General features: G+C 50.9%; 6 protein-coding genes across 6 annotated transcripts; 2 read left to right on the top strand and 4 right to left on the bottom strand.

Annotated features, from left to right (window-relative positions):
• Positions 1-1756: 1756 nt before the first annotated feature.
• Positions 1757-4016, bottom strand: P153DRAFT_346757 (cyclohexanone 1,2-monooxygenase). The gene is made up of 7 exons (XM_033666137.1): positions 3842-4016; positions 3702-3792; positions 3612-3643; positions 3479-3558; positions 3103-3421; positions 2913-3044; positions 1757-2803 (listed from the first exon to the last, which is right to left on the bottom strand). The coding sequence occupies exons 1-7, from the start codon at positions 3930-3932 to the stop codon at positions 1803-1805; spliced, it is 1746 nt and encodes a 581-aa protein (XP_033520382.1). The 5' UTR covers positions 3933-4016; the 3' UTR covers positions 1757-1802.
• Positions 4017-4815: 799 nt separating this feature from the next.
• P153DRAFT_369369 (alpha/beta-hydrolase) lies at positions 4816-7509 on the bottom strand. The gene has a single exon (XM_033668752.1). The coding sequence runs from the start codon at positions 7207-7209 to the stop codon at positions 5308-5310; it is 1902 nt and encodes a 633-aa protein (XP_033520381.1). The 5' UTR covers positions 7210-7509; the 3' UTR covers positions 4816-5307.
• A 1057-nt stretch (positions 7510-8566) lies between these two features.
• P153DRAFT_388742 (uncharacterized protein) lies at positions 8567-9283 on the top strand (the record flags this gene model as incomplete). Its single annotated transcript, XM_033670776.1, has 1 exon — positions 8567-9283. The coding sequence occupies one exon, from the start codon at positions 8567-8569 to the stop codon at positions 9281-9283; it is 717 nt and encodes a 238-aa protein (XP_033520380.1).
• Positions 9284-9861: 578 nt separating this feature from the next.
• On the bottom strand, positions 9862-11142 carry P153DRAFT_388741 (uncharacterized protein; the record flags this gene model as incomplete). The annotated part of the gene is made up of 1 exon (XM_033670775.1): positions 9862-11142. The coding sequence occupies one exon, from the start codon at positions 11140-11142 to the stop codon at positions 9862-9864; it is 1281 nt and encodes a 426-aa protein (XP_033520379.1).
• A 1825-nt stretch (positions 11143-12967) lies between these two features.
• Positions 12968-14504, top strand: P153DRAFT_378231 (uncharacterized protein; the record flags this gene model as incomplete). Its single annotated transcript, XM_033669782.1, has 3 exons — positions 12968-13451; positions 13501-13969; positions 14021-14504. The coding sequence occupies 3 exons, from the start codon at positions 12968-12970 to the stop codon at positions 14502-14504; spliced, it is 1437 nt and encodes a 478-aa protein (XP_033520378.1).
• Positions 14505-14664: 160 nt separating this feature from the next.
• Positions 14665-16427, bottom strand: P153DRAFT_82902 (uncharacterized protein). Its single transcript, XM_033673432.1, has 3 exons — positions 15589-16427; positions 15461-15535; positions 14665-15405 (listed from the first exon to the last, which is right to left on the bottom strand). The coding sequence occupies exons 1-3, from the start codon at positions 16241-16243 to the stop codon at positions 14825-14827; spliced, it is 1311 nt and encodes a 436-aa protein (XP_033520377.1). The 5' UTR covers positions 16244-16427; the 3' UTR covers positions 14665-14824.
• Positions 16428-16512: the final 85 nt, after the last annotated feature.

Here is a 16512-nt window from a genome sequence, read left to right as displayed (position 1 = left end):
CCGCCGTCATGTGAAGCTTGTGTTGTTGCTTTATCCAGCCGCAATCCGTATCGTCGCAAAAACAGACGCGTCACACGACAATCTTCTGTAATGTCGGCCACAGGGCCTGTGCGAGCTGTAAGGAGAACCATCGTGTGCTCCGGTGGTAGCACCAAAACGGTCCTTTTATCGGATCGACATCTCGCTTGTATCACGATCAGGTACTGTACCTGTCTCTTTGTGCGCCTTTGGGCGCCCCGAACCATGGAATGTCTCTCCATAAACACTTTCTTGGGTCTCATCGTCAATCGATAGTTTCCATGTCTTCTTTGTTCTCCCGTCAATCGGTACTGTACCTTTGCTTTGTTTTCTGATCGTCGTCACTACATTTCTTTTCGCGTTCTACATTGCTGATCCCAATGAGCCGAAATGCAGCGCGTACCTGCCGTTCAGCTATAGCACCACTGTCGGTGACACTCCCAAAGCTTCGACCATTTTGCGCATCAGCCGTTGATTGCTTGATGCACTAGGTTCGCACCCGCAGGATCCAAGTGCCAATACAGTGGCTAGGAAGTTCGATCGGTGCAATAAAGTATGGGCGCTAAACGGGCGTTTCAAAGTCTGGGCCGTGTCCGGGTAAAGGCGCAATTGGACCCTGGGGTCTTAAGAAAATTACCCACCAAATGGGTCTCGATCACGAGAGGCAGGAGAGAGTTCGTTAGAGACATGCGCTGGACACGTGACGCGGAAGACTGGTATGCGCAGCCAGATCGCGATCAACTCTGGAAATGCCAACGTTAGGAGAGATCCTCCAATTGAAACTTATCATGGCCTCCTAGTAAGAGCAAAAGTTCGTCATTATTGATGCTGTTTATCAATGGCCAAGATATTACGCATCGCAGCTTTGAGAGAGACAAAGAAGTACGATCTCTCAGACTACGAACAGCGGAGCACAACGCGTACCTGAAAGCGCACCTGAGAGAGGAACCATGGTACTGTGTGCGGGCCGAAGATCCAAATCCTCAACGAACAGCTACGCCATTCTCCTCCAAAATTGTCTCAATTGGGTCCTCGACATCATCGACTATGCAGGCCAACATTTCTCTAAAGACTCACATTGTGGTTAAGGTGGAATTGATCAATTGATCAGGGATCTCATTAAATTGGAACTATTCGAAGATAGTCGCATCCTCCGTCACTGGGACAGCCATAAGAGCACATTCTAGTATCCCGGACCACCAAAGAGACATCTGCTAAGGTCAAAGTGACGACGACAGCTGGCAAAGCATTTTCCAAAAACAACGCATATGTACCTCAAGCTAATTCTCACCCTCATTGCCAATGTCGAACGATTCATCCCATACAAGGATCAACCTTCATGATTTATACCAGCTGATGGGACCGGAGTCAGGTACCACAAAAAAGCAAAGAAGAACAACGATTCATACGAGCATCGCTTGATACCTAGGTGACCGAATGTTGAGCACGACGATTAAGCTTAAATGCGGAGATGTGGCTGAAGATAGCTAAAGGCTTATCAACTGGCTGGTCGCCGAATTGCCTTAGGCTTAGTAGTTGAGTTCAGCTAAGCCTCACGTTTGGTCAATTCTGAAAAGTTCAACATTTTGTGGTAGCGAGCTGAACCGTCAAGATTACTAGAAGCTAGCGCCAAGTCCGCGTAGGAGCCGCACGAAGCCACGGTAGAGCTAAAGACAAGCCACGATGAGGCGGCAAAAGGGTTATCCATCAACGGCAAAAACAAAAGTAGAGGAGTTCTATTTGTACGCAATAAGCAACAAAATTCGTCAGACAATATCACGAACTCAACCCCTCAGCCCCAGCCTTTTCGGCAATAGCCCCCGATAATACAGCACCGCCCCCACAGTCGCACTAACCATCCCCACCACCAACGCCGTGGTACTCACGGTCGTCTCCTCTGTCACCCTCCCAATCTTCGTCTCCCGCTTCCCTCCCCCAAACACAACCTTACTCGCACTCACATTCCCCTCCCCCTCGCCCGTGGTCTCAAAATCCTCCCAGTTGACTTTACTCAGCATCTCCTGGTATTCGACGACGGTGCCACTCCAATTATTCGTCACCTTGCCCGCCTCATTCTTGTACCAACTCGCACACTTGGGATCCCCAAACGAGCTGTTACTCAGAATCTCCTGAATCTTGTCGTTGAACGCATCGGTGCTGGACTGCTTGGGCATAAGTCCGAGTTTGGCGCCGCGATTGCGCGCATCGAGCACAGCGCCGACCATGGTGTTGAGGTAGCGCGACTGCGCCTCGATCATCAGGATGATGGAGTTGTGACCCAGGTTTGTATTCGGGCCGTAGAACATGCCGAAGTTGGGGAGCGAGGGGACCGTGGTGCCGTACAGGGCTGTTGCGCCGCCGCTCCAGATGTCGGATAGCGAGCGGTTTTGCGTGCCCGTCACGTGGATGGGGAAGAGGAATTCGACGGTGCGGAACCCCGTGGCTAGGACGATGATGTCGTGCTCGTAGTGCGTGCCATTTTCCATCTCGATGCCTGTCGGCGTGATGCGTTTGATACCCGTGGTTTCTACGGTCGTCTTGGGCGACGCGAGGGCTGGGTAGAAGTCGTCGGTGATGATGACGCGCTTGCATCCTGGGTTGTAGTCTGGGGTCAGTTTGGCCCGTAGCTCGGCATCGTCGGGGAAGTTTTCTCCTAGCATCCGTTTGCACTCTGAGCGGATCAGTTCTGCGTAAGCTGAGTCGGGGGCTGTTACGGCGTCGTGGAAGGATTCGCGGAAGTCCATCATGAGGCTGCGCTCACGCCAGCGGACTGGAGGGAGATAGCCTGGTGCAATTAGCAGAGGCGCAAGAGGTGGAAAGAATAAGGTGTTTAATAGAAAGACATCCAAATTCAACATATGGATGTCTTGCTATTGTTCACCATGTATACATACGTCTAAGAGCTCGGTGGAAAGCCGAGATTGGCGCATCACCACGCGGAATCACCCAATTAGGCGATCTCTGATAGACAGTCATCTTCTCAGTAACATCGACAATCGCCGGGGCAATCTGTGCCGCCGTCGCACCTATTCTCAGTTAGTCAATCCTCTATCTTTCAACATGCAACATCCAGACTCCACGTACCATTTCCAATCATGCCCACTTTCTTGCCCTGAAGATCATAGCTCCAGTCCCACCGCGCGGAATGCATAATCCTGCCCTGGAAATCCTCGATCCCCTCAATCTCAGGGTACCGCGGCTGGTTCAGCTGGCCAACAGCCGAGATGAGAAAGTCGCAGTCGATGCTGTATGCAGGGCTGAACTCGGCGGCTTTGCCGCCTGTGACGTTCACATCGACAGTCCAGCGTGAAGTCGTGTCGTTCCAGGTTGCGGATGAGACGGACGTGTTGAAGCGGATGTACTTGTGGAGTTTGTATTTGTTGGCAACATTTTGAAGGTATTCCTGTCGAGTGTCAGTGTTGGGTTTGGGAGAATTGAAGAAGAAGTGGCGAGGACGCACGAGGAGCTCTTCCTGGCCGGGATATGCGCGTGTCCAGTCTGGATTCTGTTCAAAGGAGTATGAATACAGCAAACTGGCGACTACGTTGTTTGTAAGCATCTGACGTCTAATTTTGTGAATTGCCGAGACTTACCGTCACAACAGCAACCGGGATATTTGTTATCGCTGTTTAAGGTAAGTTCTTGCCACTTTCCTTCCAAACCTGTCTTGTGGAATGTCTTACTGCCACGTTCCTCCCACACTTGTACCTTTCTCGAGGATGATGAAGTTGTGGCATTGGTTGCGCTTGATCAGGTCAATGGCCATGCACATTCCTACTACAAATCAGCGTTCATTGTTTGACGTCTTCAACGCGAAGCTGACCAGAAATTCCAGCTCCAATGATCACAACGGCTGCGCTGGTATGATCCTTATTCCCCACCGGGACCTGTGGCCATGGCATTGAACCACCCATCTTTACGAATTGCTATCTACCAATGGGCGAATTGCAACGATGCGGTCGGTACACGAAGAGAGTAGAAAGAGTTTGGGAACAAGTTCGCCAGACACGACAACGTTCGACCACGCGCTTTAAGACGTGGCTCCTAGGTTGTTCCGCATGCCCGGGTGGGTCATCACTTGTACAATTGCCGTAGTAGCGGCAACGTCCCACCAGGTGCCACCCTAGTAGGTGTCCAGTGACTAGGTACGACCCATGTCCTCCCCCTCTTTCGAGACATGTAGGTAGGTACTTTGCACTGCACCATTCCAATGCAATGCAATGCATGACTGGACGCACATGTTTCCCTACTGCTGCGGGCCCACCCGAGCTTCGTGCTACCATGCATCTTCCTCACGCACGGAGAAAGATAGCAAAAGACTCACTCAGAATCAGTAAGCAACGAGATGCCTGGAATACTCCTCTACCCTGACGTGTTTGTGTGAACGAACAGACATGAGCTCCACCAATATGTGGGGCCGAAACTGGGGTAGTCGGCAGCTTGACCGTCTCGGGTAAGACCAATGCTGATCAGACCCGCTTGAAGACTCAACGAAGACGAGTCGGCATAAATAGCAATCGTTCCCCTCGGAAGTCCAAGTCCGTCTGAATAATCATTACTATTGTAGCAGGCAAAAGCGATGTATATGGCTAAAGCAACGTCGGTGTCAGACTGAGATGCTTAACAACACGAGTAGAGGCGCACAGAATACAATCTGCTTAATTGCCTATATTGGTATGTGTTGTTTACCCTGTAAGCCACTACGCCACCGTCTCCACTGTACATCACTTTTCCCTGATACCACAGTATGTGTGCTGACTCTGAACTGGTCAGTAAATTGAGAGGCTTGACTGCTATCTAAAATATCGAGTGACGGAGGTTCAATTCCGTTCCAAGCCCTTGTGGAAAGAACCACCCATTGTTATGCCAGGAACCTCGGCTCTGCTTGTCTATCCACTCTACTATCATGGAAACGCTCAACTCTCATGCTCGTAGTGGGCAGCGATCAAGCTTCGACTAGTCTACACGTTATCGTACGTTACCCATGCTTTAACCTCAGGACTCGCCCAAACTCGTACGAAGGATGAATAGAGTTCATACTTCTTGACTCAAGACCTAGATTGCTGATTTGCACCCCTGGTCACCTTTCTCAATCCACTATAGATCTTCGTTGGTCAGGCCACTTCCAGCAGTACGTATCGAGGGCGGTGTAAAAAATAGTGGACAAGTTTTGTTTCCCATTTCCTTGATAAATACATAAAGTGGATTGGTTTTAAAAACGCCAATTGCTCAAGAAACAGGAATCGAGTAACTATACAAAAACAATGGGTATATATATTTCAGCTGAACTCAGCAACCTCCTGCAGTAACGGCCATCGTAGCAAGACTGTCCACTCTCTGCTTATACATGCGCATCTGATGCTTCAGCGGATCGCCGTACACGACCTTGTTCAACATCTCATCGTCTACTGTTACGGCCTCAACGTCCAATTCCGATTTGCGACCACTCTTCTGTCGCAAAATGACCAGTCGACCTGCCGGCGAGAGCGTGCAGGGGGGAATTGGCCACGCCGGCGCCGTTGACGTCGATGTTGCTGACGTTACCGATGGTGTCGATGCACCTGTTTGTGCAGAGGTTTTGCTTGACTTAGAAAACATGGACGAATAGTTGAGCTTGGATTTCGTCTTTGGCGGTGGCGACTGGGATAGATTTATTTTCGACATCGATGTTATCGTTGCGCCCAGACAAGACCCGCTCGGTGCAGGATTCGCGTATAGCTTCAACAAGCTCTTGATCATGTTCTTATCCGCCCTCGGTACCGGATCTCCCTCGTTGACAAACGCGTAAAACAAGCTTTTCCTGTGTCTCTTATCCGTCGACTTGGTCAGCGGACGTAAACTCACGGGAGGCGCGCCGAAAGTGACGCAGTGTACGCGCTTGAAGAAACTGGTCAGGTAACTGAGATCCGATTCAATCTGCGTGCTCATCATATGTGCGTAAAGCAATGCAGCGACCGCTCCGCCCGCGGAATGGCCAGTAATGAGTAAACTGCAGTTTGATCGTGATGGGTTTTCCTGTAAGAGGACGCGTAAACGTTCTGCGACTGGCTTGACCATCTTGCGCGCTACGTAGAGAAAACCCGCGTGGCACACATTCAACGAGTCGTCAAGGAAGCCATCAGGACGTGTGGGCGCAGAATTATAGTTCACAGCCCAGTCCATGAACGTTTGACTCCCACGAATGGCGAAAACGACGGTGTTCATGTCGTCGATGGGTATGGATTTGAGGACCATGGCTTTTGTGCCTGTTCGCCAGTCGGCGGGGACGTGGGCTTCTGTTTCGCCGGAGTCTGGGGCCGGAGGTGTGTAGACGCGATCGGAGTAAGTTGCTGCTAGGCAGAGCAAGGGATACGTGGGTATGTAAACCTTGAAGGGGGGTAGGTGAGGCGGAAGCCGTGAGTTCGAGTAAAGCCAGACTTTGGAGAAGTGGTTTGAGCCTTTGCCGCCGCCTAACACTCTACACACATCGTTTGTTGGCCGTCCTGTTTCCGGAACTGAGTTCAAGTTCGAGGTTGAGGGACGTGGCTGTGCATCGTCGTACACCAAGAGATCCTGCTCTTTTCCGCTGAACTTATCGTCATCGATACTAGTGATGACTGCATCGAACTTTGAGCTGATGATGTCGCATAGTGCTGCACCTTGGCAGAGGACCTGCATGCTCTTCATCGCAATTGCATGTGTAGGTCTCTCGATGTAGTCGGTTGTCAATTTTGTTGCACCATTTCCGGCCCCTTGTCGCAAATCTTGGTAGGACTTTTTCGCCTTACGGTCTAGCTTGTGCAACTGCCCCTTCAAAAGCCCATCGTCGCCAGCTTTTTGAGGCGGAGGTGAGGCGAGACGTACAGTGGACTGGCTGGCGTAAGGTTGCACGGTCGGAGGAAGCGGAGATCCATACGAGTTCCCACGATGCGGATGCTGAGGCACTGCGCCATATATCGGATGTTGAGGCACGCTTATGGGATGGAGAGAATATGCTGGTGGTGGTGACTGCACAGGATTTGGCGGTTGAGGGTGCAGATACTGAGTAGGTACCACTTGGACAGGCTGGAGGTGATCCTGAGGACGGAGGTTCATTTCAGACTTCGATGGGCGCACAACTTTCTTCGCAGTTCGTACTTTGGATGGCTTCGATGACGAACGAGTGCGCTTCTTCCTGCCGTGGCGCTCCTGTTCAGGAGCCGTTTGACCCATGATGAATAGCTCTCGTCGATAACGATTGCTTTCGAGTGTGATCTTTCTGATTCCTATAAGGCTGAAGATTTCTTCCTATCCACGTTTCGATCGTCGTCTTCGTCCTATTCTTGTCGCGTTCACAAAACACATCGCCGCTACCGCGCGATTTCCACAAGCATTGAGTCGTGATTCAACTACGCCTTTGCACAAAGGGGCTTCTCAACACACAAAGCCGATGTTAGGAGATGGTTGGGCAGGCTGAAAGAACGAGACGGACGACGGCAAGGCCGAAGGGGCAGTGTGCCTGCTTAAGTGTCACTTTCGGGATCGCCAGCAAGAAGCTGCGCACAGCTTCTCACTGGATCGCTTACAGCACGTGCCTAAAAAGATAGTGGCAAGCTGTTTGAGATTTCGATGTGATTGGCTAACGATCTGCTTGGCGACGTTAAGCAGATGATTCGTTTCACAATTGTCGTCACAGATAGGTAATGTGCGTATAACCTCTTTAGACTGACTCTGATGAAACACAGGATTGGCTTTGAGAACTCCTCTAAAGCAGGTTGTTTGTTGACGAACCAGATAGGTATGCAGGATGCAGATCGGTCCGTTGTTCTATTTATATCCAACTGACTCGTGTCCAGCACCTACGATGTTCTCCGCAAACTATCAGCATCCTGGGTCTGATGTACCGTGTATGACATGCATATTGCGCGAGATCATCCTCCAAGGTAACCCGACATGAATCTAACTCCACGTGCGCGATGATTGCTTTTTCCTCAACCTCCTCGTGTCTTTTGCTTGTAGCGGCTCTGATTGGTCCAGTCTGATATCAGTTTGTCAGTTTGTTCTTTCCCTTGCGACACACAGATACCTCGATTGATGTGTTCAGACACAGTGGCTGTGAAGACTAGTTCGGAAAGTATGTCTGCTGTGAAGATGTGGCCTGGAGACTAAATCTCGCTGCACTTACCTGGGTATCGTTTCTTTGTAGTCACTCGAGCGCTGCTTCTGTAACCAGCTTGTATTTACCCGCAATACCCCATACAGGTTCCATCGTCGTTGCATCAACTAAGACACGCTCCTTCGATAGAAACGTAAGGCAATACAACACCACAACGAGATTTCGTCATATCAACATCTCCTACTTACCAACTCCACACTACTGTAAACTACACCACCTACTACTTCCTATTGATCTCGAAAGCTCTTAGACTGTTACTTCGCTTTCAATCGCACAGTATCGTTTCTACCTGTTTGTTTACATAATCCCCTTGATCATTTGAGTGTCAACTTGGCAACACCGCATTGAGAGATTCGACATTTCCGAGCCTGCGAGAACCAATTCGATAGCGTTCCAATCGATACCCAAACGCTCATGCTCATCAAACTCACTCCAATCCTTGCCACTCTCTTTCTGCGGCAAACCTACGCCTTCCCTTACCCTCTCGAGAACACGACAACCCCAAGCAGCAGCACAATCTGCAATACCACTACCTCGCTCTGCGACACAAACACCGGCAGTAATTCCACTCTAGCCGGCATCCCTCTCAATGGATGTCGAACCGTCTACCCCTCCGACCTCAGCGTCGTGAACTCGCGTTACCCCGATTACGACATCGATCACCTCCACTCGGCCAAAACCTTCTTCATGCTCCGCCGCCAGATGCTCGGTGACGGCGAAGTCGCCGTACACATACAATTTCAAAGCCTCCCAGCAAACACCACAAACACAACCTGCCGGCTCGAGTTCATACTCCCCCGGCTCGACCTGCAGCACATCCAAGGCCCCAATCCGACGTTCAACGTGTATCAAGTCGAACACGATACAGACGCCGTGGCAACATGGAATAAGTACGAAGGGAATGAGAGGGAGGATGTGTTTGGGGTGGTGAATGGAGATCCAGAAGCACTAGAGAGAACGCGGAGTGTGGGGGGTGTTGCGGCGATAGGAGAAACGATGTGTAATCAGACACTGACGTTCCAGATGGGGATGGCGTTTGATAGTTTAGGCGAGCCGAACTATTGGGAATTTTCAAATGTTTCGCCGCCCGCGGCGCCGGTGCAAGGGTTCAGGGTTGTGTGGGGGTGTTGAGTTGCTGGGCAGCTGAGAAGATAGTGGTCACGGTCTGGAGTGGTGGCATTAGGGAAATTCCATGAACTAGAATCTATTCTTGTCAGATTGTCTCCTCTCGTTGTGTTGGTCTACTGCTGGCATCCTCCTCAAGTCTGTATGTTCGAAAAGCTCTGCTCCGCCACGCAACTCGTGCATATGCAGGGCTGGACACACTCTCATATCACTGCATCAACGAAAAACACAAAAGCTCTTGAAATGTCTATGCACCACTAGCACACACCATAGGACAAAGAATGTAATTTTGAGGCTTTATCTACCTCTTCTATGAGATTCTGTCGCCACGTGCCAAATCACGCGAGCAAGGAAAAAGCCCGCCACGTAAACACCCTAAAGCAAAGGCGCATGAGTCGCTTGCAGACTTTGCAGGGTATTGTGCTCGCCGTGAAAGCATTTCAAGTGAAAAAGGAATGCCAAAATCGCCGATCAATCCGATGCCTACCCGTCACCATTACCAGCCGTCGTACGATAGCCGAGATATAGTCAGATCTCTATCTCGCCCCAAACGCACTCCAGAAAAACCCCAAACCCCAGGCCCACTAAGCCTTCTTACGCAAATCTTGCCTACACATAGGGCAGATGGAGTCCATCCTCTCTAGGATCTCAATCAAGCAGCTCTTTCCGAACAAATGGCCGCATGGTGTCTTCACAGGGTCGTTATTGGCCATCTCACAATGCGGTAGGTCTCTAAACGCAAGCATATGCGCAGAAACCGCAGGGTCTTCTTGAGGGTCGGGCGAGTAAGTGTAGGATGGGTCATCATCATCAGTCGTACCGAAGGGGAGCCAGCAGTGCGGACATTTCATGTCGTCGGCAGCGATAGTGGATATATCGACCTGTTCGAGAGCATTGACGAAGGCGACGGCGTCGAGGGGAGGGCGAACATTGCGCAACCAGCTTGATCCATAGAGCGAGGCAAGAGGTGGAGGGACCGCCATAGGCGAAGGCCATCCTGGCCAGGGAGATGTAGGCTCAACAGCTGCACTCAAGGCGGCTAGAAAGGAGACTGAAGGTCCTGCGTAGTTCGATGCAGCGTTCGGCCCGCCATTGGTTAGAACCGGATTCAAGATAGAATAATACTGCGTTAGATCAGAAACGGGCATATCTTCACCGATGTTTAAATCTTCCAAACCAGGCATATCTTCACCAATGTCCGAGTCTGCCAACTCAGACATCGAAGGGCTTGGAAGTTCTTCGTGAGGCAACGCAGCCGTGAACTCCTCCGAGTTGCTGTTGTCGTCGTTATCACTCTGAAGCTGAATCGCTGTATTCGTTGCGACAAGTAGGTTCTGGTTCGGATCAGATTGGGCAGCAGGTGATGAGGTAGTGGCGAATTGAGTGGTAGATGGAGACGCGACCGACGAGTAACCAACACTGAGTGTCTGCGCGGTAGTGGCCTCGGGCGAAGACATGGTCGAATTCTGATTTGCAACCGGTTGGTGTGCAAAGACAGGGGGGAAAGAGTGATGGCCGGCGTTGGCCAGATACGCAGCAACTTCTTCGGGTAGCAGCGTCTGGTTCGGGGGCGCTAAGTAGTTGCCCATAAAGGCTAGCACAGCCACGAATCCTTGAGGAGGGGGCGGCAGCGACGTCTGGGGTTGTTGAATTGCAAATTCTTCGACGGTGGCTAGATATGCCGCAAGCCATGGAGGCGGAGGTGGTAGTGTCTGATCCGGGCCTTCGGGAGCGTGGTCTACCATGGGTCCGAGAACTTCGTCCAAAGTATTTTGTGGCTGGTGCACCTCAACGTTGGGTACATTGGCGGTTGCGACCGTGGCGTCAGGCGTGCTGTCTTTGGGGGCCGAGGTTGTTGGAGGCATTCCGCTGGTCGAACAAGGCTGCCTAGATTGTTGTTTGGTTGACTAAGAGTGGGTGCGGTTGGCTGCGTCGATTGAGAGTGGAGGTTGTGGGTCAAATATAACGAGAGAGAGCGGGACACCAGAGAAGAGTTTCTTGGCAAACACGGGTGAAAGTCAGAATATAACGAGGTCTCTCACTAAACGATATGACAAATGAAAGAACAAAATAATCTCAATTGACACATGTGGAGTTGCTATGACAACATGAGAGTCTTTGTACGACAGTTAACGAAAGCCCAATCGTAAGCAGAAATATATAGACGGAAACAAAATACTTCTTGTTTGGAAACGCTCCTGCTAGAGAAAGAGGATAGGAAGACACACCGGTACCATCTGTAATATATTCTGCTGTGTTTTGAGGCCGTATTCAGCTGAGCAATATATTGATAGTGGTTTGAGTAGAGTGTGGCGACAGACTCCTACCTTGGTTCGCCTATTACTTCACGTATTAGAACGAACATGTTTTGACTGGTCGCGACTGATGCAGCTCTTGTCTGTCGTGTCTATTCATGTAAGCCAGACTGTGTAAAAGACTGGAGGAAGAATTGGAGAAACAGAACAAAAAATAGAGGAGAAAAGAGAGAAGAAACAGCTATGTCTTTGCAATTGCAACACATAAGAGGGCATAGGAATCCAAACTGAGACATTCAAGTGAGAGAGAATACTATCAGAGAACACCTCAAGGAGGCCCTCTCATAGCTAGGTATCAACGGCGTTATTGGTGATATTGGGAGGTTCAATAACATTCCCATCGACCAACTTGAAACAGAATAGATACAGGTGGTGATGGATAGCTGTCGAAAAGGTTCGAGTTGGGGTGGCCAAAGCATCGCTGACGTAATTAGTGTGAAGCGTGAGATCGTCACCATCGCATCACCTCTCTTGCGCTACACTCACTCCACACATGTAGGATTATATCGGACATTGCGCTTCAAGCAGATGCTGCGGAAAAGATCTTATCAGTTCATCTTGGCTACTGGACCCTGTCAATATGCCCTGTAACGCATGCATGCGCCTCAAAGTAAGGCCCGCTAAATTCTTGCTACTGGCGACACTCCTCACAGGATAGACATCTGTTGTCATGGCCGGATACTCTTCAGATCAAAGTAAAGATGCGTTACAGACATCTGATGAGCACCTATTTATGGGCTTCACGTTCCATGGTCACTTCATTGCCACATGGAGAAAGTTGGTTACGGAATAATACTCGATACTTTCAGAGGTTCAGAGGGCGTATACCGGCAACTCGGATCTCGCCGTGATAGCACCGAAGATGCTCAAACTAACGAATTACAGAGCTGGTGGTGGGGAGCGCACATTGCCGCAACATGCATAGCCATAAGACTGCATCAAGTACCCCATGAACAGCGTGATTCGCGCCCAATCAGGCATGCGCCAAGATACTTCGGACTTCTATACTCTGAGAGGTAACCGCTAAACCTCAAATAGCGACCACTCAATCTTCTGATAACCCCCTCACAAGCTGCATGTGCGGCGCATGTCTCGATTCGCCATTCATCCGATAAATATAGGTATGTATGTCTTATGTTAGGTGCGCTGAATGGTTTCCTTCTTCTCTGTTGACCTTCACCTCCACAACTTGACCTGTCGACCTCTCTCCTCATATATCATGTTACAATAGTCAATCAAGAACAATTTGATTCATTCTCCATCTTCTGTCCACACGAACATACTTTGGAATCTCTCCAGATCAAGCCTGGCTTGGCAAACAAGGGACTTGCGTCATACTGTCACCCCTCGAGCATTTCATCTTGATCAAGTCGAGATGATGGATGCCTTGCTATGGCTGTTTGGTGCAGCATTCATTGCCGGCTCAGCAATGGTTCTTCTATGCCAGCAAGGTCAGCGTAACATCATTCTAGCACGATTTCGTATAAGCCGGCGCAGATACTCTGGCTCTACAACTCCTCCACGATCGCTTTCACTGTCCGAGAAACAAGTAGACATACCAGTCACATACTCTGATACGTTTCCACCATCTCGGCATTCTGTTTGGTCCGGAACCGGCGTGGATTCGGTTGATCCAGAAACAGACGTGCTTCCGCTGGAAGCGTCATATCTAGATGCAAAAGACTCACTATACACTCCTTGTGGGTTCTCGATCAAGGATATCAAATCTCTCGGTGACTTTCCCGATTATGCTGCCTTGAGTGGGGTGCGTCTGCCACAGTCACACCCAGTGTTCGACATCAAAAATGCTCTTCCGCGACCTTACAGGCCCTTTCGATGGGCATACCACCAAACGATGTGTACGTCATTTTGAAATACAAAACTTTACTCTACTAATCTAGGAGACAGCACTCACGAAGATGGAACCTGACTGGTGGCTGGAGCTCGAGAATACCTACGAGGAGCGCATCAAGCAACGACAAGCGCTATTCGCGCAGCACGGCGAAGCAGTCTTGCAATTCCTACCCGGGTCCGAGCTAGCCTGCAAGGAGCTCATGGAGATGGTTCTGCAATTCCTATGTGCACGTTACCCGCAATATTTCAAGTTAGACAACGATAACACTATCTTTCACAACGGTATCTTGCACACCACAACAATCCTCAAGAACATCCACCCCTTACACGTCCTCCTAAACAACGTCCCAGAAGACTTCGCCATCATGCTGCGCGACGACAAAACAGGTCTCTACGTCTTCCGCGCAGGCGTAATCTGCAGCGCACTAGGCTGGAACGTCGGCACGAAAATCGGCCTGCGACTCGACGAGATCCACGGCCCAGTCCCAGACTACAAAGAGAAGATGAAATTCTCCATGGACAGGTACGTGACACCGTTCCAGCAAACCCCAACAAACCCCTAACAACGCACTAGATTCTTCGCCAAAATGCCCTCCGACAAGCCCATCCAGCGCGGCTCCTGGGGCATCGAAGTCGGCGAACTACTCTACATGGGACCCGACGACACGGCACATAAATCCCAGCGCGAGCATCAAAGCCCAGACCTCTCCCTCTCACAGTGCCACCTACGCGTCGACTGGCAGACACTGCGCCGCCTCCCGCTCTCAGGCGCTGTGGTGTTTAATTTCAAAGCCCTGTTCACCCCCGTGGAGCAGTTCCGCGATGAACCGTATGTGCCGGGCTTGCTGCTCAAAGTGCTGAATGAGGGGAAGGGGAATATCATGGCGTATAAGAATACTTGGCATACGGATCATGTGGTTAAACCGGCGCTTGAGCGGTTTCATGACGAGCAGGTGCGGAGTGGATTGGTGCCTGGGGGCTGGGAGCCGCAGACGTTGGATGAGAGTCCGTGGTTTCCTGGGTGGGAGGGCAAGTGGCGGCGTCAGCAGGGGTTTTGATGCGTGTGTTGCTGTGTCCTGCGCAGGTTGGGCTGGGAGACGCTTGGATGTGCTGGTCGATCAAAAAGGGGTATGTTCAGGGATGGTTGATAGATGTCTAGATTGTAGAATCGAGGCTAGATGTTCAGCACCAGGCTGTGAGAGTAAAAATTGCTATCATGTATATCTTGATATTTACACAGATACCCAGCAGTTTTTCGATAAAACAAAACAATACCGCACAGTCCAGCACGTTGCTAAGACCGTGAACCAGACTTTCATAATACATAGCTATTACCCCTACCCAATCCAATACCAACGCCATAATCCTTCCCAATCCCCTAAACCGCCGAATCAACAACAGTCCTCCTAGAGAAAAACGTCGAAATCGACCTTTGCGAGCGGAGCTTCGGTTGCACCGTCTCGAACTGAATGACAGAATCGTGTTTCTTCGTGGGAGGCTGCGACGACGATCTCATATACGGCGAGTGCGTCTTCTCGCGGTCAGGTGCGTGAGTCTTGTGGCTGAACAGCGAGAGGGCCGGGCGGGATGGTTCGGTGAGTCGAGCCGCGGCCGGAGGAGTGATGTGTGAGTGCGGCGGAGACGGGCTGGGCGACTCCTCAAGCGAGTCTGTGGTGTTTGAACGGGGCAGGAACAGCGTCGAGGGTAGTGTTGGCGAATCAGGCTCGAGCGGTGAATTGGAGTGCGTTGCGGTTTGTAGGCGCGGGGGAGTCTGGGTCCGCGTTGGTGGTGGCGATGGTGATAATGCTGCTTTCTGGGGCGCTGGCGGCATGGATGAGGCGCGGCGTTCGGCTAGGTGTCGCGTCCTGCTGTTTTTCGAGAGCGAGACGGAGATCTGGTGCGGTTCGAGACCGTGGGGGTTACTGTCTATTATCGACCAGGCTGTGCGTGAGCTGGCTACTGGGGGGGGGAATTAGCTTTTTGCGTCGTCTCGCCAATGAAAGGGAGAACGTACTGGATGATGATGCAGAGTGCATCGAACTCTGGTAACTGGACGATGACGATGCGACGTTTTCGTCGTATTCTGGTTCTAGACTATGTTAGTTTGTTTGTTGGTAGAGTTGAGAAACGGACACAACATACCCTCAGCTACCGAGACATGTGAGAGGGCACTTTTCTTGAAGACCATGGACGGCTGCTTGCTCAAGCTATGCAGATGTCTGGCATTCTGGTTTGCACTCGGTGGGGTAACAGGGCGCCTGCCGCGGATTTGCTCGTGCTGGGCCTGCTGGCGGCCTCGTACAGGTGAGCTTTGTCGTTGCGAGTGTTGCAGGACCCGGTTGTTGGAGAGGTCGCTGCTGGCACGTTCTCTCGCAGGTGGACTCGCGGCAGATGTAGGCGTCTGAGGTGAGGGCGGGTCTGTCGATTTGGATGATGGGAACAAGAAAGTGCGTGTTGCTCTTGCTCGGGAAGAGTCAAGAGACACTGCCCTGGGTTTCCCTATGAAGGCGATTTTGGCCTGTAATCCTTTATATTCCTTGGCCAATGAATTGGCCGGAGACACATCTTTTGCTGCGTGTGAGGGGGGATCGGGTTGGTGTTGGGGAGGAGTGATCGTTGTCATTTCCACACATGGTTCCTTTCCTTTCTTGGACTTGAAGAAGTTGGACATGGCGGGGAATAAGATTTCGAGTGTTGTACAGATCGACTTCGACTTGAGGCGGGTTAGAAAGAGACGTTCGAGGGCAGGGCGAGGCGCATTATATGGAGTGATGGAATACAGCCGCTTGCAAAACATAAATCATTGCTCGCGATCGCATTGCCATGTTTCATGCTACCTAGTGTGCTTGTGGGTCGGACTACCGGGTATTGTCATGCAGCTAAAGAGTTTCCATAAAGTTAGCGAGCATGGATAGACGTCACTGAGGTACTAGTTCCGCGCGAACCGTTGAGCGATGCGCGGGAATTTGGCGAGAAACCTTCCCGGCACCTGTTCCATGTATAGAAACATGGTTGCCAAAGATGTCAAATTGGAAAACAGCAATGCCATGTGTGCTGCATTTCAGC

This window comes from Dothidotthia symphoricarpi (genome assembly GCF_010015815.1).
Source record: "Dothidotthia symphoricarpi CBS 119687 unplaced genomic scaffold P153scaffold_18, whole genome shotgun sequence".
Lineage (NCBI taxonomy): Eukaryota > Fungi > Ascomycota > Dothideomycetes > Pleosporales > Dothidotthiaceae > Dothidotthia > Dothidotthia symphoricarpi.
The sequence above is the reverse complement of the archived record's forward strand: the minus strand, read 5'-3'. Positions and strand labels throughout refer to the sequence as shown.